Source organism: Echinococcus granulosus (genome assembly GCF_000524195.1).
Source record: "Echinococcus granulosus chromosome Unknown EG_S00006, whole genome shotgun sequence".
Taxonomy (NCBI): Eukaryota; Metazoa; Platyhelminthes; class Cestoda; order Cyclophyllidea; family Taeniidae; genus Echinococcus; species Echinococcus granulosus.
Genome location: NW_020170386.1, coordinates 1,394,484 through 1,420,951, shown reverse-complemented (window position 1 = coordinate 1,420,951; position 26,468 = coordinate 1,394,484). Strand labels below are relative to the sequence as shown.

At 41.2% G+C, this 26,468-nt stretch overlaps 2 protein-coding genes across 2 annotated transcripts; both read right to left on the bottom strand. All coding sequences in view use genetic code 11, as the record gives it.

The window, feature by feature from the left end:
• Nucleotides 1-6,875: 6,875 nt before the first annotated feature.
• On the bottom strand, nt 6,876-9,158 carry EGR_01656 (Slit 1 protein; the record flags this gene model as incomplete). The annotated part of the gene is made up of 1 exon (XM_024490905.1): nt 6,876-9,158. The coding sequence occupies one exon, from the start codon at nt 9,156-9,158 to the stop codon at nt 6,876-6,878; it is 2,283 nt and encodes a 760-aa protein (XP_024354770.1).
• Nucleotides 9,159-15,918: 6,760 nt separating this feature from the next.
• EGR_01655 (hypothetical protein) lies at nt 15,919-24,749 on the bottom strand (the record flags this gene model as incomplete). Its single annotated transcript, XM_024490904.1, has 3 exons — nt 15,919-16,171; nt 21,585-21,681; nt 24,635-24,749. 3 exons carry the CDS (start codon nt 24,747-24,749, stop codon nt 15,919-15,921), a joined length of 465 nt encoding a protein of 154 aa, XP_024354769.1.
• Between the last annotated feature and the right edge of the window lie 1,719 nt (nt 24,750-26,468).

Below are 26,468 nucleotides of genomic sequence, written 5' to 3'. Positions count from 1 at the left end.
TTTATGCGAAATTCCAGTTAAGTTCCAGGTTCTCAAATAGTGAGTACACTTAAATGAATGAATGAATATAGCTACCTAGTTTACAAACATTAAACATAAATAACATTTTGTCTTAATTTATGTCAGTGTGTCGATACTGCAAATGACATTTAAATTCTCCATAACTTCTTACTCTTTTAGGAAAAAGGAAATTTTTTTTGCTGTTGGCTGCACAATAATTACGATATTATCGCCGTACTTAGACAAACGCGTGGTCATAATGGGAACGAAGTTTCTTAAATTAATATGAAATAAGGCGATTTGGGAGATCTGTTAGCACTATCCTAGGGAAGCCATGCAAATTAAAACCGCCACCATCATAAAGATTGTTAATGGACTCTCTGCATCAGGTGTTCCTCATCATCATTTAATCAATTATTCTTGGAAGTCCTATTCTGGTGTAGAATGAGCACTACAATCACTTCTGCACCTTTCACGACTTGCAAACAGTCTTTCAAATTCGCCGTTTTCCGTTTTGGAAAAATGACGTAGGAAGTAAGCTTTAAATCATCTCAAGAATACTTGAAATGGGACGCATGATGAAATCGCCAGTGGGAAGTGGATTTCACTTGGGAAGTGACAGTTCAATCGCATTTCCCTTGAGCACATCATCACTTGATGCGACAAACCTTTAAAAAATTTTGCAAGAACAGGTTTGAGGTTTACGTATGTGTGGCTCTTATTGGGTAAAAAATATTTTACCCCGTGCGACTTCGCGTCAGTACTTTTCTTGCAGAAGTTTCCACTGCGTGAATCGATGTCTTTAAAATTCCCACGCGAAGAGCTAAAAATTCCGCAAGTCGGTGTGCAGTCTCTGCCAAAACGCTCAAGACTGATGTTACAAGATAATTTAAAAGTGATGCACTTGATTTTTGTAAGAAAGCAGGTAGCTAAGTCCTGGTGGAATGTGTGGATTTGCTTCAATATATGACCATACCAATACAAGTAATAAGACCTCTTTAATGCCTGAAAAGATAACCTAATTTAACCAAGAAGAAATTTGGTCTACAAATTTGCTAGTGAACTATAATAATTCACTATTTTACTTAATAATGGGCAACCCTATGCTAGGCGAAATCAAATATGATGGGAGAAGTGTAGTCATCTGCCGGTGTGGCCTAAATTGGTCCCATTTTTGGGGTGTACCTTGGAGTTCCTTTTAAAGGTAATAGGGTTACCGTGGCGAGAAGAACCTGGGTTCTAGTTGTGGCACCCCACCACCATCAGCGATAAAAGCAGGTAACGCCCGAATATCCTAACTACCGGAATTTTCTTAATTCATGGGATAAGCAATGATACCTGCTTTTCAAAAGGTCAAATTCACAGAACTGTGAGCCTTGGGATATTTCATACATTCATATCTGGCTGGTGTGTTTAACCGCTTTTCTATCTATCTGCACTTCCTCCATGGAGCATTGTTTTAGACACGTTAATTCCGCCCTGCTAATTTGTTACCACTCCCTCAAGATTGGCATCCGCTTCATGTAAAACATCCCACTTTTGGGCATTACAATAAAGCTGTGGTACCAAAACAATTCAGATTTTTTTCCTCCTCTAAATTGGCAATTCGATTTAACGTAAAAAGCCAAAGCAATTGACTTGAGATCACTACCAAATACAGTTTGTAATGTACAAAAGAATGAGAAAGGATCTGAACTCCTATCAATTCGCGTTATTATTTCCGAATTCATCATAAATATGTGAATACGCGTGGAAGACGCGCTAAAATAATTTTGAAGAGTTGTGCGGCATTATTTTATGCAATTCGCAGCTCACTTTGCTACTGGCACGCATATTTTAAGACTAAGTAGAAGTGTTTCGTGAATCTAATCATTTATGGCATGGGTCATGTGATTAACTGTAGCACGTTTTGCTGCAAATCCAAACACATGACTTCATTTGATGTGTCAGCTCACAAACATTGGGTTTGGGATAAAATTGTTCCACACGAACATATTGGTAGTTAAGGTGGCGAAACATCAAATTTTTCCCGATTAAGATTAATGATGAAAACACAAGCGAGGGACAAAAAAGTGAAATTTGGAGTTAAATCAACACACCTGGTTCATAAAAGTGTTAAAATAGCATCAAGAACTATTCTCATTCTAAATGGTCTGTTAACTATTCGACTTTTATCATCGGCGACTCATACTTATTTCTTTGGCTGAAAGAAATATCAATAAAAGATGCTTCATATCTTGTTCTCAAAATGGTGATGATGCTTTTGGCCTATTTGATTCCATCATGGTTTGTGGTAGAAAGTGATGAGAGACCGTTTTCCAATGTACTTTCAAAGGATGTTTGTGTGATCATGATGAAGTCTCGAAATCCTTTGGATTCTAAAGTTTTGCCAACCTAAATGGCATCTTCCACCTATGAATCTGCAACTGTACTTTGAATGACAAATCCATTTCAGAATTAAAAGCGATTAAATTTTTCCTGCTGCTAAACGCAAATAATTGTTTAATAATTAATAATAAAAGACGCAAAGTTCACGGAAGAGGTTGTGAGGTATTTGTATTGCTACCAATTTTGCCATAGTAAAATGAATTTGAAAGTAATTATTAGTGGTGTGATCGAAAGTGATTTGACTGCTCATTTTTGCAATTTCACTTTTACACCGTAGTTAATTAATGTATGCAGCAGATTTGTTGTCTATTTTATGCAAAAGTTAACTGCACTTGAGACGTTTACCATTAACTTGCATTAGAGGACAATGCTTCATCGTGGAGTTTAGCCATGCATAAGTGCTTGCAGATAAAAAATAAGGAAATGCCGCGATCAGTTCGCCTAGTTGATTATACCAGTTCTTGCACTAACGACTCGATTCCTTGGTGTAATCAGGTACTTGAGCAAGTTGCCTGTAGGCAATGTGCAGATAAGAAGACGAAGTTAAAAAAGAAGCACTGGAGTCGAATGCCCGGTGTTATTAGCTAACATCTGCAAAAAGTGACATCTAATCTCATTTCTAATTGTAATGAGTCGTACATACGCGTGCTACAAGCCACTAATTAGGCGTTGAAGCGCGGCCTAAATATGTGATCAGTACAAGCCTACAGTTGCATGTCCAGGGGTAAGCTAACTCTTCTGTGGTTCGATGCTGTTCGACAAAATATGGCATCAATAAGCATAATTCGTTGTTTTTAAACAATTGTTGCAAACATTGTAAGTTGAGATGAAAATAGGCACTTACTAATGGCAAATCAAAACCAAAAAGGCACGACTTTTGATATAACTTCCACTTCTCATCTGCCCACAACCAAGGTCTTGTTAAATGCATTCCAATTGTATAGATAACGTAAAGCAGACGCTCAGTGATCCTTCAAAACAACCTGTACCTGGACCACCTTTTATTAAGTACAATGAAGATATTGCGCTGGCGTATAATTTTGCAGGCATTATTGAGCTTTAAAATTGCCAACTTTGCTTTCCTCTTCCTTCCTCTCTTTTTCCAAGATTTGTTTTTATTCACTTGGCAAATTCGGCTTTGAATAAACGTCCACATTTTAAGGTAAATAAAAACTTTTCGTCAGTGGAACTTTTATGATATTGTATTTCACATAGAACTAAATTGCCTCTGAAACCAGCCTTCAGTGCAAGAAGGCTTATCATTTAGGCGAAATAATGACAGGATCTACTTGGAGAACCGACAAAACTCTTTTTTGATAAAAATCTATAGTGATCAAGGCCGTTATATACTTTTAGCATGCATGCAAGCATCAACGCTGAAGCGACTAGTTGTCATCCCAAGGGAGCACTAACTGCATAAGGCTAACCTACACAAATTTAGCATATGTAGAAACCGAGGTTCTGTAGAAAATCTCCTGATGAGGACGAGAGGTGAAGGTATGGTTGCTTCTGTATGCTTGTTCTTTTGTTTATAATTAGCCTGATGCTTCCTTAGAAGACTGCTGCTTTTTAACTAAGGACGATATACGGCCACACTCCTCGTGAATACCAAACAAGAAACTGCCAATAGTAACTTTGAGAGGAGCATATCGAATGGCTTTACTCATTTTGCTCTGTCCGACGCATTGCCACCTTTTCACTTCCGCTGTCCAATCATACAGTGGTATTTGTGGGATTATTAACAATGTGGTGTTCCTGGCAATAAAATCGTAAATTTGCAATCATTTGACGCCTCTTCCACCTATGTAAGTATTCAACTTTAGTTGCTCCTAAGTATACACGGGGGAAACGGGATTTTAGAGCGAATCTCGCTTCGTGAAGCGAATAACTCAAAGTAATCCAAACGTCCATTGGGCTTCAGATGGTAGGCGTATTTTTAGCCAAGGCACAACAATAAATTATCATTAGCCCTCAAAGTGTAAATTTGTTGAGTTGCTTATTAAGCAGCCGAAGGTCTATTCTATTTACTAAAGTTTCTATCGTGAGATACGCATTTTGTGAAGAAGCTTGTACTTACACCCTCTCCCCTTACATTTTCGCTCACTTTACTTATAAGGCCATGTTAACACTTCTCTATTAACAAAGTTTCGCAATGGTGCCGTAAAATCGGAACGAATAGCAATGGGTTCACAATTGTGACTAAGACTACTGAGGCCCTTTATGGTGCGGTCTCTAGAAAAGATCATGAAGGTGCTACTCAATAGGACCCAGCTTAAGCCTCTGTTAACACTATCATTTTGTGCTGTGTAACTTTAGAACCTCATAGGCAACCGCTGCTTGATTTTACAAAACTTTTTTCTCCATCTGTTCCAGTTCTTAATTAATCTACTGTTTTCATCGTAGTTTAAGCTAGGCATTAAGCTTCCATGTTCGCCTATCACATCACACTTTTTTGTTTAACCACTTTCTTATTTTGATGTCAGGAGCTAGGTCTGCGGTCTATGAGCAAGAGCCTCTAAATTTCTACAATTCTGCTGCCCCATTGGATGAAGTGCCATAGCGTTCCAATTCCCCCCTGAAAGCCAATTAGCTGTTCATAAAAAATGTGGGCGAATTACCATGACACTGAAGTGGCTATCGAAATCTGCTGGAACTGCGTAGGGAAGCACAACTTGAACATTCTAAGGAATTTAATAAATATTTACGCTTCTGGTTAATGGCTATTTAACGTACGTTTTTCAGTCAAAACTTCAGGTAAAGTAAACACTTATTTCTTCTGCTTTGTAGATGCCATTATTTGAGTTTCTAGCCCTTCCGATATGCGTATGGAGTATCGGGTATTTGTGCGCTTTCGCCCTGTTTGAGGTGAAGAAGTTAGTGAGGCGTTGCTGATGTTCGGTCTATAAATGTGGCAATGATGGTGATGATGCTAGTGCAGGGGCAGTGCGCATGTCTGCACGTCGGAACACGGTTTTGCTGCCATCACCGTGGCATGCCACCAACGCCCGCTTTATCATTTCAGGCGAGCCTAGGTGTGGCAAGTGTAATTAATACGGACCAACCGTACCAGTATGAGTCATTGCCTCCACCCGTGCTTTCTGCTACCCTACTAGGGTCAAAGCATAGCATTCATACCTAACTAATTCCCCTCCATTGTAGTCACTATGACTGACTTGGCCACTTCCCCCTCCCCGCCACCACAGCTTCTGGCAATGGCAAAATATCTCGGAAAAAGCAGTTTTTTTCTGCATGCTCAAATTGGCCTTATTTTTTTGCAAATCCAGTTACACATGGCTAGTGGATTTTGCAGACTAAATTTATTTCCAGGTTTGCATTATGCCTCACTAACCCCACTTCATAAAACATTCAAGCGAATGTCGTTTGATGGGAAATACCAATTATTATCTCATTGCGCAAAATCCGTGAATAATTTCCATTTACTTGTCAGGTATGTATTATTTATGTATCCCAAATCTGTGCTCTTAAAGTTCTTGGTAGTCCTACGGAAATATCCGGTGTGTCAGTACAAGAGGCATGAGATTTGCACGAAAGTAAAATGTGATTGAATGGCATTTCAGTGCTGAAGTTTCTCCCTAGCACCAATCACTCATCGGCTGATTTTGCTCAGTACTAAAGGGGGCATCTTTTTATGCCCACCAGAGATGATCCTCCATCAAATAAGTACCTGACTGAACTAGGACCTAGCCTTTCCACCCACATTCATAGCAGGTCTACGCGCACTCGAATTTCAAACATTTACCTTGTGTGAGCCTTAAAAATGCTTGTGAGTAATCGGTAAATTTTCTCATTACTTCTTTTAGTTATCATTTAGGAATAACTTTGTAGCGGATAACTAGCCTACCAGTCTAATTAGCAATTAAACTGTTGGCTCATATCTCTACTAAAATTAGGTCTACGTATACCTGCAGTAGTTCCCGAAATAACTTATGCCACTTCGAAATTTAGTAGTAACTGGGCGGATGTAGTAAAAAATTTAGTACTAAACCTCAGACATTCCCACGAATTACTCATATTTTGAAATAGAAAGAGGGCTAGTCTGGATCTTGGAGCTTAACCATTAGTCTATACGATCCCTTGACCTCATGGAGGGACGCCGTCGTGTCGGTTTTGCTGATATAATTACCTAAATTCAAAGTGGGGTGGGGGGAGAGTGCTTATATGCATGGTGTGCAGTGGTGTCGGTGCAATGGGAAGTCAAAATGTGAAAAGTACTTGTAATCATGATAGAGTGACAGCCCTGATATGTTCATCTCTGATCGTTTTGTAATGGTTGAAAAACAGGAAAACTCACTTTTCCACAATTGCAAACACAGACACACAGGAGTGTGGAAAAGGAGTTGAATGGGTGAGAGTGGGTGAGATAGAGGATGAGGGAAAGGGAAGTAAGAAAGAGAAAATTAAATGCCACAAGATGTCACTCAATAGACGGAGTGGTAGCTGGTGGTGGCTGTGCAGATTTACAGTGATCACTTGTGCTGCTGCGTCGGCGGCACTCCCCCTGATGCCCCGATGAGACGCTCAGTCGCACTCTTCTCGGAGTTGCAACTGGTCACGCTGCTCTCTACGCACGCCTCGGGCTCCTCAAACTGCTGCGATGCTGCACCGTTCACGTTGCGACTCATTGTAGGCGTCATTACCAGTTGGCCGTTGGGCAGTGCACTTAGTGAGAGCTGGTGATTATGGCCGAAGTAGACAGGGGGCTGTTGACTCGGCAAGGGTGGTTGAGGTACAGTGGCGTAGGAGAGGAAGGGAGAGGCGACGACTCCTAGGGGTGGGACTGTGGCCACAGGAGGCAGAATGAGACCTGTGGTTGAGGTGGCTGCTTTGGGAAAGAGATAGGGGGTCTGAATAGCACTCGGGTGCAGACTTGCAGTAGACATAGGCCGCCCTCGTCGCACCAGGGTGCCCGTAGCGTTGGACATTCCCATCATTGGGTGGGGGGAGAGAGGCATGGCTCCGGCCAGTGGATCCGTCATCCCCGGCACGTCGTACTCGTGGGTGGAGTAGGCGTAGTCCTGCACTGGCCAATATGCCGGGCCAGATCCCGAACCAACTGTGGTTGCTGCCTCACCAAAATACGCCGACTGTTGCTCTTGTCGTTGCTGCTGTTGTTGTTGCTGAGGTTGACCTTTGTTTTGCTCTACAATGTCTGACTCATTTTTGTTTTCTTCCTTCAAAAAGGGCGTCAATACCTGCTTCCTTTCATACTGTAATAGAATGTGTTTGGATGGGTGGGATTTTCTGCGATAACAGTGCGGAACGCATCTGGTGATTATGCATAGTAGAATCAGAGTGGTTATAAAGGTTCCAATGATGGCGCCTATGAGATCCAGTGGAGTGAAGCGACGAATAAATAATTGTTGGTATGGACTGAAGTCGGTAGAACCTTTGGCCGATAACTCACCGCTTCTATCGAACGCCGAATCGTTAGTTGTCGATCCTTGCAACAGTTCAGCGAGACCTTCATGGTTGTCAATGTGTAAACCGCTTAAACGAACACCGACTCGATGAGCCTTCTCCGGGGGAAGAGGACCTCGTGGTACAATAGAAGATGAGGAGCTGGGACTTTCGTTGAGCCAGTTATCCTGTGAGGGTGAAACCTGTACTGGCTTGTTTAGTCCTAAGTCAGACCAGGCTATGCATGAGAAATCGCGTGCTTGAAACTCCCGCAAACTCACATTTAGCCCAATCGACACATCCATCATCTGATCACCGCCCCACGGAGGCAGCTGTGTGGGAGACTTTACAATTCGATGCACTTCCTGGTTGTGCTGTTGGAATGCCCAAGCAACGTTTGGCATTGGGCGTCCTCTAGCGTGGCATGTCAGCTGAACCGTCTCCATCAATTTTCCAATTATGGCAATATCTATTCCAGTTACTTGAGGTGCAGGGCAATCAAATTCACCAGGAAGAGGAAATCGCTGCTGCACAAGGTGTTTCGGTGCTGAACAGGTAAGATTTAACCGATACATTGGTTTGAACACTTCCTCTTCTGTCGTTTCACGAGGATATCTGGGAGAGCGTACGCTGACGAGTTCAGAAGAAGCATCATCCATATATCTACGTTGTTTATCAAGGAGCTGGGCTAGCCAGAGAAGACCACAATCACAAACTAGGCTGTTGTTGGACAGATCGACTGAACCCCAACTTCCATCCGACGGTATGATGAGAACGGAGAATTCCTCTGATAGCGTACGAATTCTGTTGTTTACAAGACTGATATGCCGCGTACCACTTTGTTTGAAGAGGGTAAAGGAAATGGAATGAAAATTGCAGTCTTTGGCGACAAAGTTGAATATTTTTGCTCCAGAAAAAGCTGAAGATGACAGCTTCAAGCCACTGTTGCCCGAGAGAATGAGCTTTTTCAGCTTCAGTCCCCTAAATGTGCCAGGTTCGATGAAGGTGAGGCGATTCTTGGATAGATCAAGATGCGTAAGTTGTTTGAGATTGAAAAATGCGTCGGGATCAATCCTCTCAATGCCGGAAGACGTAATACGCAAGTAGGTAAGACTCTCAAGGCTGGTGAAGTTTACCTTGGAGAGAACTGCACCTCCGTAGGGGAAATTCGCAGACTCAATCTGGAGCTTTGAGTATCGCTTCCCGGTCGGAATATCGAGGGGAAGGGAGCCGGAGTAGGAGGGACAGAAGAGACCAAAACTGTTTCCACTCATCAATTCAATGCAGTTTGAGGCGCTCCGGACCAATTGGCAGATGGAAAAAAGCAAAGCAGATATTGAAATGATGTTCATTTTTCCTTAATTATAACCCGTTCTGAAATTGTAGACGGTGTAATGTTAAACCACATCCATGAATACAAATGCAACGAGGATTCATGTGCACGAATTGCAGTACCAATTGGCGCATGGACAACGCCAAATTCGCAAACAATAAACAAAACCCGTGTCTGCATCCGTAGTAATCTTTTCGGTTTCGAGGTTGATCTCCGTAGGGCGGCAGCAACTCTTATCAATGAAATCAAAATTTAGGTCAATTTTTCTAATTTTACGAAAATGCAGCACGCTCTCTAGCATCAAGGCAAAACGCATTTGGGTGAGGCAAGAGGCAAATACCACATTGAAACTCTTGCTGTAGAACTAAAAGGATTGCGATAGATCGGAACAATGGAGGAGCAAATTTCGAGACAGTCCGAAAAGAGCGTGCTAGCAAATGGCAAGAGTATCCTAAATGACCAAATGAGCAGTTTCTCTTCGAAGTAGCAGGTCTATCATCCGAGGAAAGCAGTTACTAGCGCATCAATAACTTACATTTGATTGTTTAACCGACAAAGGGGCACTCAAGCGGCCTTAGAGCTCTAGAAAGCCTAAAACGGTGAAATTGACAATTGAGCTCTTAATCTGTCGGAGGATAAAAGTGACAGAAGGCAACCACCTCAAAGACAACATGCAACTTAATGAAGGAAAAAGTGCTGGAAGTATGCATCGTATTTGGGCTTTCAACGCACACCAGACGGATGGAGTAAATTTTGCTTGAAGATGTTGTGATGAGTCCATAGACCATAGCAGTGAACCTTGGCCTAGGGCAGCGGTAGCCCACCTAAGTATAGCGGCATTTTCGAAGAAGGTTTTGTAAAATAAGCCATTCTATGTAATCCCACTGCATTAATTCTTCCAACTTTTGGTTTTATTCCTCTGTCACTTCTGGTGACAACTTTGAACGGTACTTTTATTTTCACAAAACATTTTGCTTATCTACCTTTTGGTACAAATGTTAAAAGGGCCCTCAGAAATACCAAAATATCAAAATCGCATAGATCACTTAATTCACATCGATACATCGAATACATTAGGTGGCGCGAGAATTACTGCTGATTAATAATTTCGATTTGACCTCTTTCAGAGGTGGATTTAGAATGCAAGAACTGGGCTCAGCAAGGGCTGGCCCCATCTGATGCGGTCAACAGGCAAGGTGACGTATGTTTGAAAGGGGTGGAGATGATGGTGCCCGTTTGATATTAATTGGCTATTCTGTCTACGAACCTGGGGTCCAGTGAGTGAGTGGAGGGATTTAGGGGAGAGAACAAAGTCCCGCGATTGTGTATAATTTCCCAACATCCACCATCTGCTCTGCTACCAGAAGTAGTTTGCTCCATTCTAAATAGCTAGTGGGTTCTCGTAGGCGTATTTGTCATGGTTATTCTGAAGATATAACTTCCACCCCACACTGAATTTCGTCAAATCGTCCTATACTAAGGTGGATTATCAATGAAGTTGAATTCTGTAAGTTTTCAAAGCATTCTGATTAAAAAACAGAATCCAAACGAGGCGTCTGATGGCAGTGCACCGGTTTTAGAAACCAAGTTCAATTAATTAACCCTGAGATTTTGCATAAATGCAGAGCCAAACGGGATACATCTCCCAACAATTAAATAATTCAGCATGTCTGTTGGCATGATTACGAAGTGCAACAATTAATGATTGATGCATTAATTATTCTTGCATATAAAGCATGTAAACCAAACTGCAAAATAGGTGTGCGAATAATTCCCCCTTCTTGGTCATAATTATTACTAATCCCCTACAGGCGCTGGATTTGTATTATAAGTGCCATAATAAATGCTTAAAACATGCTTCACGTACCACCGATGTCTTCTTTCAACTGTGAAGGTTGCAACCACTAACTAAGCGGATGCACACAAATAGGTTGGGAGACCTATTAAAACCAGACCTAGAAACTGAAGAGGTTTTAGAAATGTTTATGCAAGCACAAAAATTTTATTACCGCAAGCGTTTTTACACCGTGACAGTAGCAGCAACAGGAGGAAACAGTCGCACACGCCCGTTTTATAACTTTTCACGGGTTGTCAACTCCATGACCTCAAAAAATAATATAACCCCTCCAAGAGGGCCGGAATGAGGTCATCTCACAAACCCAAATTTGATGACTTGATGTCACCGTCACTGCTCTCTAGTAGCATTCCTTCAACGGAGCGCTAGCTAACCAAAGGCAGTCCTTCGTTGAAGCTAGTGTAAGTTCCTTCTGTGTAGCCTTTCCAATTCAGCTGCTACTAATGCACTTGGTCTGCTGAAGGACTTGCAGTAGCGAAAAATACGATTATTCACTTCCTTTATTTGGCATGGTGATAGAAGCATTACCGAATGAAATAACGAACATGTTCAACATGTTGCAATACTTAGCATCATCTAGCGATAAGGAAATTGACATTCGATTGAAGTCTACCTCACAACGATGTCACGTAAGCGTAGTTGTGCCTGATTTATTCCTAATAAAGTACTTCTCTATTTGGAAGGTGTTTATTTTCAGAGCCGGAGGAGGTCATCAAATTAGCTGATTGGGCTCGTGATTCATTGCTTAAGGGAGTTCGATGACCCATTTAACCCATCAACGATTCCGTTGATGGTAAATACGAGGGTCTATTGCATACTTGGCAATCCCTCATCACCTACACAAACCGTTTTTTCCCGCCCATCTACATGTAAATGACGGCCAGGGACTTGGAAATTGTTTTAGCAAACCACATCAATTAAACTCGCAAACAATTATCCTATTTGCTTTAACAATATCCTTTCTACCATTACTATTTCTGTCAAAATACTGGAAAATTGTTGTTCGCGAAAGCTATTTGCCGAGGAAACAGAAAGCTCTCATGATAAGATTTGGAATGAAAGGGGATACTTCCGTAACCTCATTTTGACAAGAAAAACCAAAAAAATAATGGAGTTATTCATGTGATTTAAGGGAGTAAGAAATTTTTTTCCAAACCACACTCTGACAATTGGATAGATGCCCCTGACGCTTTCTTTGAGACGCATCACACAACAATCAATCTCACTTACTGACAGTCGAGCCAACTGGAATGAATTTGCGGTACACGAAATCAAAATTATGGTGCAATTTTTTGCAGTGGAATTGGCGTTCATTTGCGAATTTAGAAAACTGTGAGAGTGATAGCCGAAAAAAAATTACACGAAAGGGAATAATGACTGTGATACTACTTTACTTACACAAAGCTAAGCCAGGATAAGAGTATTAAGGTATGTAATCGAACCAATGCAGTTGTTCTGCAGCAGTCTAAATGTGTGTTTCAAGCATTTCTCGCTGTAAGCACCGACCCCACCCATCCCTCAAGCCACCCTCGTCTCCGTCCTCCCCTCCCTCCTTCCCTGTCCTTGCGGTAGTGTGCGTCCTCTCTCCGCCGCAAATTAGCGCACTGGTGTCAACATGCTTCGTGACATTCGGTTATTAATTCGCAGGTCCTTTAAATAAATAAACTGCCGTCGTGCCGCCTTGTTGTCGGTGCAGTGCCATGGTGCTGGCGTCATTCAATAACACGGCCATCAGTCTCAACTACACCACACTTGAAATGGCTCCTTAGCAAATAACACATGTGCCATGTATAACTACGAGTTTGGGTGCGAAATAGTCCAGTGACACATCTGGTCAGGTACTGACTTACAAAGTCTTTGGGTTCAGTGAACTAATGCAAATCACCTTAATTTACAACCGCAGCTAATAAGACAAATTCACATTCAAGATACCTTATCTACGATTGGATACAGTGGTCCAACAGAAAGAACTCGTCAGACAAACATCATCCCGTCCCACATTCATATTACAACCAGGCTGACTTCCAATTCAGTCAGCATTAGATACATCATTTATGCCGTGGCACCTGAATGACGGCCGTCAGGTACCAATGCTGGAGAAGCCATTGCAACTGCTACGCTAACGGTCTTCGACATGTGATTTTTCGTTTCACCTCTTGGAACTACTGGCAGTGCTCCTCCTTTCTCGCTCTGAAAACTGCCAACTGCTGTCCACGTTGTAAGCACGCAGAACATTCACAGTGTTCACCCTCCTCCTCTTCCTCCTCCTCCCTTCACCCTTTTCTCTCCCCTCTTTCCTCGCTCACCACTCTCTAACCATATAATTTGACAACTTATTTTCCCAAAAGATATGTGGCAAATGTAGCATAAGTCAGTCTTTTCTCTGACATTTTTTGGGATGTTGGAACAGGAGATATCTCATTCCCCCAACCATTACAATCTGCGGATGATCCAGAGAAAATTTTATCCAAGTAAAACAAAAACATTTAACGCTATTCATAAATATTTAATAAGTATTTTGTTGCAAAACAAAAACAAAAGTTTTCAGATGTTTAAATTTTGCACATCTGATGATTGTGTGGTCCTGTTTGCCGTAAACTTCATATACCCTAACATTTTTCTGTGCTTCAATAGAGATTGATTGGAGCATAACGAAATTGAATTGTGGTGCTCTTTTGTGTCTGTCTTCATCGACAGAAAGGGATTTTAATCATCGAGGAAAAATAATACAATACAGTAATATATCTACAAGCCATGATCACATTTTTCGTGCATATTTCATTGAATCAAGTTCAATAATGTTTGGCCAAAGCCAATGACATAAATTTGTGCAATTAAATTAATAGGACTGAAAAATAGCACCTCGAAAAGCCTGAGCTAAATTTCTTCAAAACTGCAGAAGTTTTATTTAGTCTATGTAGGCTTAGAAGAGTGCGACCGCAAACGTGGCAAGTACTAACTCACCAAGTAACAGGGATTGAAGAGGTCTTTGCAAGGCTTCTGAGAGCCCAAAGACACTTGAAAACAAAATAAATTCCACGGTGGTTCTAGGTTTAGCTTGAAAAGCACTAGAGAAGTGGAAGCATTATCAATGTGGCGTTTGATCACAATTTTAGAATACAAAGTAAAAGTCGAATCATTCTTTCAAATTTGTGCTAAATTACATGAATAAACGATTCATAACGGTTTGGTGTTAGACCAGTTGTGACCTCTGAGTCACTTAAAGGCATCTGTCAGTCCGTCAGCGTTCTACATTGGAGGTAGAAAATCTTGTCATCCGATTCAGAGGATGAGCCTAATGCATCGATGAGGAGGTGAAAGTGAAAAACATAAAATTCACTCATTTCCCAGTAAATAAATCAAGATTCGAGATGTCAGGTTGAAAGGCAATCTTTAACTACGTAAAAAAGTACTTGTAAAGATTTGGAGAGCATGCACGTTGTACTAGAAAAATCTAATTGAATATATTGGAAACGTGTTAGTTTCATTTGCTAGTTAAGGCAACAAAAAATTTGGCACTGGTTACTGACTCGTTAAAGATAACGAAACATTACAATAGAGTAATTTGACTACAGTGGCTTATTTTAAGTAGGGCTATAGGAACAGTTGCACCTGCATCGAGACCTAAAACTCGACCGGAAGTATTGTGGACATCAGTAGTTTCTAGGGCCTGATGACCAGTTATGCCTTTATCACAAAAATGAATGTGGGAGAGAAACGGATCACCGCACTCCATACTAGTGTTTGAAGTTTCAACTTCTTATCTACCACCCACGGAAAATGCTTCATTGAATTACATTCTGCATTGCAATGGAATCGCTAGTGGTCACCCCGGTGATTATGATTATGAACAATCAAATAACTTCATTTTTCGCCCGTTCTGGCCGCCTTCGAGCAGGTTAATACAATATCTGGGCGGCTCCAAAAATCAAAATTCTGTGCCGTGATTCATAGAGAAATTATCAAGATCGCAAAAAGTGTACAAATTTTGGTGTTTATGGTCATAGTGACTCCGTCTTGGAGTTAATATGAAATTATTTCTTTTAAGTGTATAAATTTATAATTTCCACAAAATCACCAACCAGTATTTTCGACTTATTTGGTAAAAACTTTTACAGAACACTTGGAAATGATTTGTTCACCTACCTAAATTTTTACGGACTTTCTTGTCCTTTAATAGGCAATAAAACAAAGGCTTTGAATTTATTCATAAAACTGCGAAAAGAAACGGTAATGCTTGAATTTCAAAAACCATTCCACTTAGAAAATGGATATGTATGACGTGACACATGTTAATAAAAACAAGAGGGAATGAACATGGACTTGCAAAGGAAAAGCACAAGTAACGGATACAAATACAACTGCAGCCTTTGTGAAAGCACAGTTGTCTCTCTGGTGAGAATAAATAATGACACATGGCTACAAAGCAGTCTTAAAACTTATTTTACCAAATATTAGACTTCGTTCTATTCTCCCAGTTCAAAAACTAACACGCAAAAATAAGCAGAAGCAAAAAAGCAGAAAAAGTAGACCGATGTCTACTTAATACTTGTTAACACCTCCTTTAACTCGACACCTGTCGGTTAGTGGTAATAAGAAGTCGCTCGACCAGGATCTATGGTGAACTTTCGTTCCACCCTATAAGGTGAGGCGATGCCAGGCAGCACAAGCAGAGTTAAATTTCTTAGGCAATGCATACTTTACTAACTTTCAACAAGGATTATTTTTCTTTTTTGGACGCGGACTGAACTAACTGCATGGCAGATCCTAATCCAACGCAGATGGTTGGGTGCGTAAGCTACACATATAATGTCAACAGGAGGACTTACAACAAAAAAGTAAAATATCCACACAGAGGAAGGGAGGAATCCATTTAAGGCGGTACCGCTACCACCAACAACACTGGAGTTGTGGGGCGGAGAGATTACCCACTCTCGAGTACGTGCTTGGACTGTGCGCGGCTAGCGGCGGGTGTGTGCAGGCGTGCGATTAGGGTTAAACTTTTGCCGCACACAGGCAAGCGCACGTGTGGTGCTGGCAAGTGTGCATTTCGAGCCAATCGGCGTGGGGCACGCGTGGTGCACACACGCTCATGCATAAAGTTTTGCGGAATCGCCAGGCTTGCGAAAATAGAGCCGCGGTTGGGGAATGCTGGGGGAATGAGGGCTGGAGGTGGACTGAAGGGAGATGGGTGCTTGCTTTCAAACAGCCAGAAATGCCGGAGTGATGAAGTGGTGTTTTCCCCTCCACTGCTTTTTTACTCTTGCACCGCAGTTGTAGCGTAGTGAATGAGTCACTGCTGCTGACTTTGCCTCATCAACACTACCACCAACAGCAGTACCACCACTATCACCTCCCCTATCCCCTTTTTAGATTCACTGGGAGAATTGGGATGTATTGGATAGAAAGCTGGTTTCAAATTACACACACTTGAAAACTCTTTTAAAGAAGGAGAAATAAAATGCAAAGTGGATGGAGCTTCTGTTGTAGTTTGCTAGAAGATGCGTTTACGACTTCAGACATTAAATCCAAACACACACCATTCAGTCTATGAGCGATGCTGTTAAAACATCTTTCCACCAGATCAGCATGGCAGTGTTTTCGTAATATGCTCAACAATGTTGTTGATAATAAATAAAGAGTACTCACGTATCAGGTGAATGGATTCCTCTGTTACCATTTCTTAGTCTAAAATTAAAAACGTCAAAATTAATAAACATTGCAAATGACAAAGCAGATATGGGAGATGATTTTACCGGCGGATGTATTAAATCAGATAATGGAAATTTTGTGGGAGCTATCCTACCGACACGAGTAAGCACGAGCCTTTGCCTTAGACATTTATTTACCTAGTGGAACACTCCGTGCTCATAAGTTTGTAAGGCCGTTCAATTAGCTGGCAAGTTTTAATATAACGGAAGTGCTATATGTCCTCGAAATTCCACTTTTTGAAAATGCTGGTATGTCTTTTGTATGCCTCACACATCGCCTTGTGTTTAGCAGTGATAATGTCCAAATAATGACATGTTTTCTGTCTTCATTTCTTTTGGGGCGCCAATTTCGGAATATACGCATAAGATGGCCAGAAAAACCAGCTGCTGCACTTAGCAGCTGCAAGAGTATAATTTAATTTACAGGAGAATCCGTGCCGCCTAAACACCGCAATTCTCTAGCGAAGTGTTTTTTGGACAGCGTTCCAGCAGGGGAACAGCTGTTCCCCCGTAGGTGTCTATTCTGCACGTCAAGTCGACGTAGTGATTACGATTTCACTCATCGCAAACACGACCGCGACGAAGACGAGCAGTTAACCTCCTCTAAGAATTCAAGTGCCGTAAGTGAATTATTCATGCTCTTATAATTTTAGCGAAACTGCTCAACTATAAACTTTATTTTTTTCCAAATGAAATGCCTGTATCGTCTTTGTGTCAGTGACCACCCATTTGATTTCCTCAAAGCACACACTTCTCCACTCATTTTATTTGAGTTCTATAAGATGGCAAGATAATTACCTCAAAATGACCTATGGGGATAATTTACCACAATCCTTACTTAAAGCCCTTATTTGGCAAAATATTTTTAGCCCTAATTTCTAACTACGTTTTATCAACCTAGGCGCGTCAACCAGCCCATGGAGCGTCAGAATTTTTGATTTGTAGCCTTGATGTCTGCCGTTAAGGCTAGGTTAATTCTCAATTAAGCAATTCCAAACATCGTTTAATGGTTTCATTGCCAACTTCCGTGGATGTGTCGAAGGGAGAATTTAAGTTACATTGCTTTTGAAAGCCTGCTGTAAATTTAAATTCGCCCACAGATGAGGTGCAGGATGTAATATTAATTTACACTTATTTGGAAACACCAGCAATTCTTGTGACTCTCCTAGGCGATAAATAGGGGAGTATAATAATCAAACACCGAGATTCTGAGATTTGTGTTTGATTTGAAAAAATTCCACCAAATTTCACTCAGCATTGTAGTGTTAAATGGACGAACTAACTGAATTTACCACGCGACCAGGGTAGTTAAATGCATTTTGCATTGATGTTTAACTACATTCAGCTTTGGAGACCAAGAAAATAACTCAAAGTGTCCAGAAATGGACACTTGAAATTTGTGAAAAATCCTTCCAGACAAAAATGTCATGTAAACAATTTAATAGCAACTGAATTTCCAGCCTTTTTGTGGCGGAAGCCGGCAAAGTACTCTTCGCTCAGAGTAATTTAAGGTCCAGCGCTCTAAAATAGGTTCTCCCTATCCGTAGTTTAGAATATTCCCAATAATGTGTATCCTGAAAAGTGTGCGCATTACCTACGGGGTGGAGTATCACCAATCACCATGGGTGAGGATACAAGCTGTCACCATTTAAACGTTTACTCTTCCCTAATTTTTTTCCCTAGCAGATAGCCAGATGCTGCTAATTTTCAGCATATGCGGGAAAATAATACTTCAACGAATAAGTTATGGATAGATGTCAATTTTGGCAGCTTCACGAGATTCGTCAATGCAAATCTGCCAACTGACGGGGAGCTCTTAGGAGCAGTCACCATCCCAATAGTTCTGAATGTAGGAGCAACAACGTCTTAGCAACTCGTGATCTCCCTACCTAATCTCCTATCATCGGCTTAAGTGGAAATACCGATTGCAAAAATGTACTAAAACAATGAGAGAGATCTGAAAATGCGATGAAAGGATAATATTTTAACATTGATGGCTCTTTGGTTAAGAAAAATTTGAATAAGGAGATGCCATAAGCGCATGGAGCGAAGCTGAAAAACACAATTAGTAAGGCAATTTTTAACAAAACGTGATTTAGGTCTAAGTAGGGTTTAGTTCGCCTACTCACAAGTGATTGCATACACATAAGTGTATGCCGATAATACGAAGGTTAGGAAATAAAAATTAATCCATATGCAATAATTATTGAAACCATTCCTTAACAATGAAATGTGGATGTGAAGTAACGCAAAGGCGGCGAGGGAATCATAAGGGGTTACTAATTCGTTACTAATGCTGTGAATGCTTTCGAATTTTAGACAGGCATTCTTAAATTTTAGCTAAACCAGAAGACCAGTGAAAATATGATAAACCAGTCAATGATACCAAATGTCGGCGGTTGAATGGACAAAATGGCGCTCAAACGGCTAATGTACTTGCTTGTGGCGCTTCTCATGACCCGCAAGGGTGGAATAGTCAGAACTCACCCATGCTCTGTTTACAACACCGGTCATGCAGATCAGAACGCCTATCTTCCAGCAGGCGCTATCACTATCCACGTAAAATGGATACACTACATAGTCTATTCTCTGAACTATATCTCAGCAATTGTGTGGTTACGTGTGTCCTCCTGCGAGCACCCACAATACTATAATGGAAATGGTTTTTGTGGGCACAGGACTGGAAAAAATCCTTTTCTGCTGCCACATGCATTGGAGCATGTTCACCTGCAATTAATTCTATCTTTTCCGTGATCCTCTCTCAGTTTCAATGTGATGTTATTCCTTGTGTTTGTGGTGCTTACAAAAATTGGTCTAACATAAAACATTGCTCTGTGAACTATTTGCTGTGGAGATGTCTTCCGTTTGTGATTTCGACTTTACCAATTTTACCGACGAAGTGATATAGCCTCCGCAATTCGATCGGTAGCACGAATAAATGACCTCGTATTCCACATGAGCGCTGGCATACACTTAAAGTCACCATGTGAACTAACGCTATCTATTATTGGGGATTTCTTGCTGTCTTGATAATAACAAGACCTGTAAATACATTGAACGTGGTCAAACGTGCTAATAATTAGAGGGTGCTAGTCAAATACTCAAGTTTGGAATATTTCTGAAGGTGGCTTAAGACAAGTAAATTGTTATATTATTAAGTACTTGTTAAAGATGAAGGTTTGAGAACGAGACGCAGTAGTTGGTTCTGCATTCGTCCACACCCTGAATGAGAAAATAAGTTGCAAAATGACCTCGTGTGAACTTTATAATCAGCTCTTATTTAAAAAAAAAATGGAAATTAAAGTTCAAGAAATGGAGTGGCTGATTTTGGATTTAGTCGTCAAAGGGCAGAGATTATGATTGTCGATGAATTATTCTGAAGTGAAAAGGATATTTTCATCTCCATTCTTGATTTGTATTACATACTAGCATGGTCCGTGGTAGTCGCCAGACAATTTATAGTTATTTCTAATCTTCATGACTGGCTACACGAAATACATGACAGTTTTGCAGGATGAGGAAATGATAAACCAAACAAGGTTGCATTTCCGGCCATGTGTGAACCAAACTTTTCATCAAAACCGAAATTAACATCTTCGAAGAAGAGCCCATTACCTTTAATCCAAAATATCATTCCCGAAAGCCCCCTCAAGTAATCTTGAAATGCACAAGGGGATGTCTATTGAAATGAATAATGACGGAAAGAATTTTATTTGACGATTGCCGATGCGAGAGCCCCATTTAATCCACTATGTGTTCCAGAATCGCGGACAAACAGACAAACAATAAAGCGGCCGTGAAAGCTGCCTCGATGGGATCTGGGTGTGAGCTTTTTTGCACCACTTCTGCCTTGCGTGATTCGATATGAATGGTCGCACACTGGAAGGAGCGCAAAAAACCTTCTACAATTTCGCGTGTGAACATTCTCTCTCTCGCACTCCATTCGCAGACCGATTTCAGCTTCGTTGCAGATTCATTGATGCTCACCCATAACTGGGTTGGCTACCACCCTCTGCGCAAGAACTGATTCACCGCATGCACAAACTGGTACCTCCCAATTCCCCACATATTGCGTGTTAACCGACAGGAAAATGTGCCCGTGCATTGCCCACCACCGCTCCAGTGGTCCTCACCACGTGAAGACAGAAGGACTTTAAGCATGCGTTTAATGGAACATTAAAACTGTTTTTTGAATGCTTTACTTGTTCAAAAACCTACCTACATTCTCTCCACTAAAGTGGGCGATCTGAATGGAAGAGCCCTTAAAAACTTGCAATCAGATCTAGTTCCATGATGAAAAGCAGATCGTATTTCAAAGTCAAGACACTCCTAGTAACCGTTGTTAAATGCCTTTGGAACGTGTGACAGATAGACTGTCGCAATTGGCTGTTTTTCACTCAAACGGTTTGTGAGGATTTCGGTAAAACAGCTTTTACAAATACGAGTTCTGGTTAAATTTTTGGATGAAAACCACCGTATCCAATTTGTTCTAAAGACCAAAACGATACTAATGCATATTTGTGACGCTTAAAAGTATAACCTCTCACGTCAACCCGCCTGGTACCGGAACGGTGGTTTTCATGCCTATTGACAGGTGTTTCGTGCGAAGGGTAGTCTGTTATTCATTGCCGAAGACGCGCACTTACTCATCCCGCCTTCCGCACGCATGTGTGCGCACGTGTGTGCGCGCGGGTGTGTGCGTGTGTGTTAGTCATCATACCCTATGGGGAGGGGTTATCATGCGCACCCGCGGTATGAAGGCAATGCGCCTTCTGCTCTCCACTACTCCGTCTCTTCTCCCCTGTCATACATTCGGTCCACCGATAATTGTGCACAGCGCACAAGAAGACGAAACAATCGCGGTGAAACGCTACTCTACTTCTCCTCCCGACTCTCCCTCGCTCTCTGTCTCTCTCTGCGTAGAATAAACTCTTTAGACACGCCAATCACGTTAGTGACGAGGATGAAGGAGAGAGCTGGGGGAGAGGAGAGTTAGAAAGAAAACTAGCAGGGAGGGCGGAAGACGCTGCCAATCTGTGTTTAGCACAAATAGCCAATGTCTATATTCTTGCTCGCACCATCTATTTCCACCGTATCTTTCGCTCCTCCGTTTATACAAGAACATCTTTTAGGCGTAATGAATTCAAAGCGTTTGTGGTTGCATTACTTGTCACTCCCGGTAATAGCTTTCAACTCGATTTAGTTGACTACTAGGTTCTTACTCAATTTGCAGACCTGTAACGTCTGCTTTTATAGTTTATGCTTACATTAGGGCGCTAGTACCATCTTTACTGGTTGGATTAGTAATCAGAATAGAAAAAAAACATTACACAGATTTGGGTCTTTTGTGTTTTAAATGACAGACCCCAATGCCATTTCGCAAACTGAAAGTGACTAGAGATAGGAGAAGTGAAAGGACTGTGGTATCGACATGGAGTCGACTTCAATTGGCACAACAAAGTCTTTCATTAAAGCTTCCAGCATGTCCAAACAGGACATCTCTATCACTCGGCAACCGCACGGATGAGCACTTAATTTTCGCACTGAGGGGTCCCATGACATCCTGATTTTGGACTCTGGCAAAGTCAATGCCTGCTTTCGGTGCACCCACACGTACATCCATCTCTAGCCACGGACGCAGGCGCGTGGATGCGCGCGGTGACTCGGACGTCTTATCAAGGCGCTACTAACAAGATTGAGATTGCATTATTATGGTTACCATTATTAGCCGCCTTATCAGTTATTGCGGTCTGGCGTACATAGCTGGCCAAAGGTGGTGGGAGGCCAGAGTTCATCAAAGCGGAGATGTGGCGTTGTTGAAATAATAACAGCGCCGGAACCAAGAAAGAACTAGAAAATTGTCTTTATTTAACTTCAAAAGTAAGGTTGAAAGCACATCGTACTAATTTTTTGCTAGGAAAACCAAAGCTGGATGCACCTTGTACAACCGCATCCAATGGCCAATGTAGTTGTTTATGCATTTCTCTTTATCTTTTTAGTAAAACGACCACAGAGCTTGCGAACCTATCAAAACGGTAAATCCCCATCACTGAATTTAAAGCAAAATCTAACGAATATGTAAAGCTCTTAATGCACACATCAGGTATGAACAAAAGTATACAGTTTACGATTATAAGCCCTCTGTCGACGTGGGTGCACATTGGTTCCCAATGATTAAGTCCATCCATCTCTCCTACTCGACTTCAAAACAATGAATTCAAGTAATGCATTTCAGGGTATCCATTGTTCTCTTGAAGGGACTTCTCAACAGCCCCATTAATAGTGATTACGTCCTCCTTAAATTACAGTCAGTGTATGATGTAAGTACTCAATTTGAAATCGAGTAGCACTAACTCCTTAGATGGGATGGACCGCCTCATGACGCTCAGTGTAGCCCCGCTAAACACAGTTTCGTGAATCTAGCCCTTAGGTCTTGAAAGCTATTTCAGCAGCATTCAGGGCCAGTATTTGTGTCCTGCACTGAGCGATTTCTCTCCAATCATAGGTCTTATGCATCAATGCAGTGGCAAGGTAAAGGCAGGCTGGCCTTGAAATTAGCACTATACATTTGTAATATACGCGGCCAAATGGGCCATACCAGCTTTGAAGCACAAGTTCACTTTAAGACATGGTATCATTTCTCCACTTGCAATGATTTTGACACAAAAATGGACAAGTTATTTCGAAAGATAACGAGAACATTTTAGGCAAAGTTGTTTTAAAAAACCTAATCCAGCGAATAGATATTTTAAAAGGCGAACCACAGCAGGAAGGTTCCACAGAATCTCTTCATTTGTGCAGTTTTAAAGGCATAACTTGGAGTAAAATTGTGCTTGAAATAGGGGAAAGTGGCAGGCATAGTGTAAAAAAATTAGCACCCTCCTGTTTGTAAACAGCTTGAAAAAGTGGAAGCGACCGGAAAAGTGGTGGGAAATGGGATGTCTCGTGTATTTGTAGCGGCAAACAAAGAGGAGGGTCTAGTTTTGAAGAAGGGCATCTCCCAATAATGCTTTATATCAAAATGAGAACTTGTTTTGCCAGCCAAAAGTGCACCCTACATTAAAAATTACCCCAACAGAAAGTATATGGCCCTCCGCACGCCAATGTGTCGGGTGGAAGTGCCATGATCAATGAGTGAAGTGTGACAGACTGCTCACTGTCCATTTGTGTTGAAAGTGAGTCCATGGTGTGCAATAAAAACAAAAAAATGCCGTCTTAGCGAAGTCAGTAAAACAAGCAGAAGCTGTGGTCACTATCAGAGAAAATAAATTAGAAAAATGCATTAAAATATGAGGTCTATTACACTTCTTTTTCCTTCTAGTCAAGAGAATCAGTACCATACTGCCCACTGCAGACCCTATGAAAGGGGTAACTTGGACTATTTATAAATTAAGGTGAAGTTAAAAAAATTTGCATCACATTTTTGACTGAATGAACAAACATTTTGCTAACATACTGCCAAGTAAATGCATTCAAATTACCAAAAAATTATTAATCACACTGATGGTCATATGGCTGATGTAATTTAATTGCTTACTTCTGGGAATCACTTATGTGAAATCTTAATCCATGAAATCCACGAAGACTGTCTTTGCTAACTGTGTTCAAGTTGCAGTTTCTGAAAAGATATGGCAGAACACCCGACGCGGCTTTAAGCTGTTGGAAGCATTAAAAGGCACGCAGTATCGCTTTACTACCAGGATCTTTGAAGACTTCATCTCTGCAAACAAACAAACATAAAGAGCTTCGCACACTCTCGGCCAATGGGAGTGAATTGTTTGTTTGAGCACTTGTCTTCGGTGTGAAGACATTCGTTACTTTTGCTCTTTATTCTGTTATCTAACTTTTTCGATTATGGCTTTTGGCGAAAAGTAGGGTCCTTGTAAGAAATAGCCTATGGTTGACCATTTTTCTCTAAAAAACACGCACATTCGTCAGCCTTGCGCCAGAGTTCCAAAATCGGTGGATCAGCTTGGTGCGAACGAATGTCAGGAAGGCTGTATTTGAAATTGGAACGACTCCAATCAAATGCATCAATGAACATCCGAAGGGTAATGTTCTAGCAAGTCTATATTGGAAGCATTTTATTGAAATAGCTTACTTTCAACACCATGTAATTGGCGTTAAGTCTTAGGATCAAACTACAGCATTGCTTGAGTTTAGTCTACGTCCGCTTAACTGTTTGAATCGGCGCTACGTAATTCTTTGCGACCGTCGGACAGCAATTTGTTGTCATTAAATAGGTTGTTTTGAAATACGTTAAATAGGTCATTAGCGGGCAGTGCATTGGTTCGTTCGGATGTAATCGAATGGGGATTTTATCTAAAATTCACTATATTTAGTACATTTGATTGTTGTTTTATCTTTTAGCAAAGATGATGTTGCATTTATTTTATATCACCCAAAAACAATTGCACTGATTGGTCGGGTTAATGCAATCGACATTACTTGCATCGAACACCTCATCGCAGCCACGAGGAGTTCTTTTCGATAGGATGCAAAAAAGTGGTGTTTGATTATCCTTCATCCGACACGCAGAGGGCTCAGTTGCGCGGGCTAATTACTGTAGCGGCTTAATTGCGCCTTTTCTAGGTTTATTCGCATGTGGCAGGATAAAAAGGGTCTTGAAGCTAAGAGCTTAAGGATACACAGAGAAATGCAGCTGAGCTATTTCCTGAAAAGTATACAAATTCGCCTAGCCTTTTTTACGTTTTGTGGATCCTTAGTGCAAAGGCGGTTTTCGGAATTCACAGAGTTTTGCAGCCTACACCGAAGGAGAAGAAAGTGCACATGACTTTTTCGATTCATGACGAGCTTATACCCGACTTTGTTGTACATTCGGCTAGTCAAATCTTGACTTTTTAAGTTGTAGAACTTGTGTTCTGTTAAGGCAAAGGGAATGTGGCATTCTGTACTCCATAGTTCAGTAAAGCCAAATAAGAGATCACTGCAATAATGGGACTTTTGGGTAACATCTACCATAGGATCAATCATTTCCAGTGTGAAGGCATGGTAGTCCTTGGGGCCTATTTCTCGCCATTTATTTAACTATATGCGTGCACTTAACACTTTTACCTCAAGTACGACTGAATTAAGGGATTTGCTGTGCTCATCACGAAAATTCTTTCGCCACTGGCACATCATTCTGATGAGGCGATCTGTGATTTGGACAACAACTTAATTATACAATTCTAACCTTATAGTGCTTCACTTCCAGCAAGTGTGTGCCGCACCAAAGAATAAATATTCTTGTATAGGAAGTTAGCACTTTTTATCGCGAACAAACCGATGGGGGATCGGCTGCAGAGTGCATGGGAAGGTGTGGCGGAGCAAAACAACGGTAAAAGTGATTCATAAAAAGGCGTATTTTTGATGTGAAACGCGGCTCAGTTTGGACAAAAATTTAACAAGTGCACCCAAGTTTTTCTTTGAAGAAAGGCTCATTAAAAAGATTAGCGTGGGTCTATTTTAGTCCTTAATTTCTATTATTGAGCATCGAAAACATACAGCAAAATCGATGTCAATTGTAGAATGGAAGCGGTGAGTTAAATTGCATGGGTGAACAAGTAGACAATAGAAGTGTTCAAAATTGCCTGAGCTTTTCGGCTAAAGTGCTTGCTGCTACTCAGGGCAATCAGGTAATAAGCGTAAGGGAGGAAAAAGAACTACGTGGCTGCTTGCTTGCAAAGCCGGGACCTAACGTTTCGAGCTGGAATGCACAGGTTTATCAAAGCAAGATATGCCCCCACAGAAGGAGTGGAAA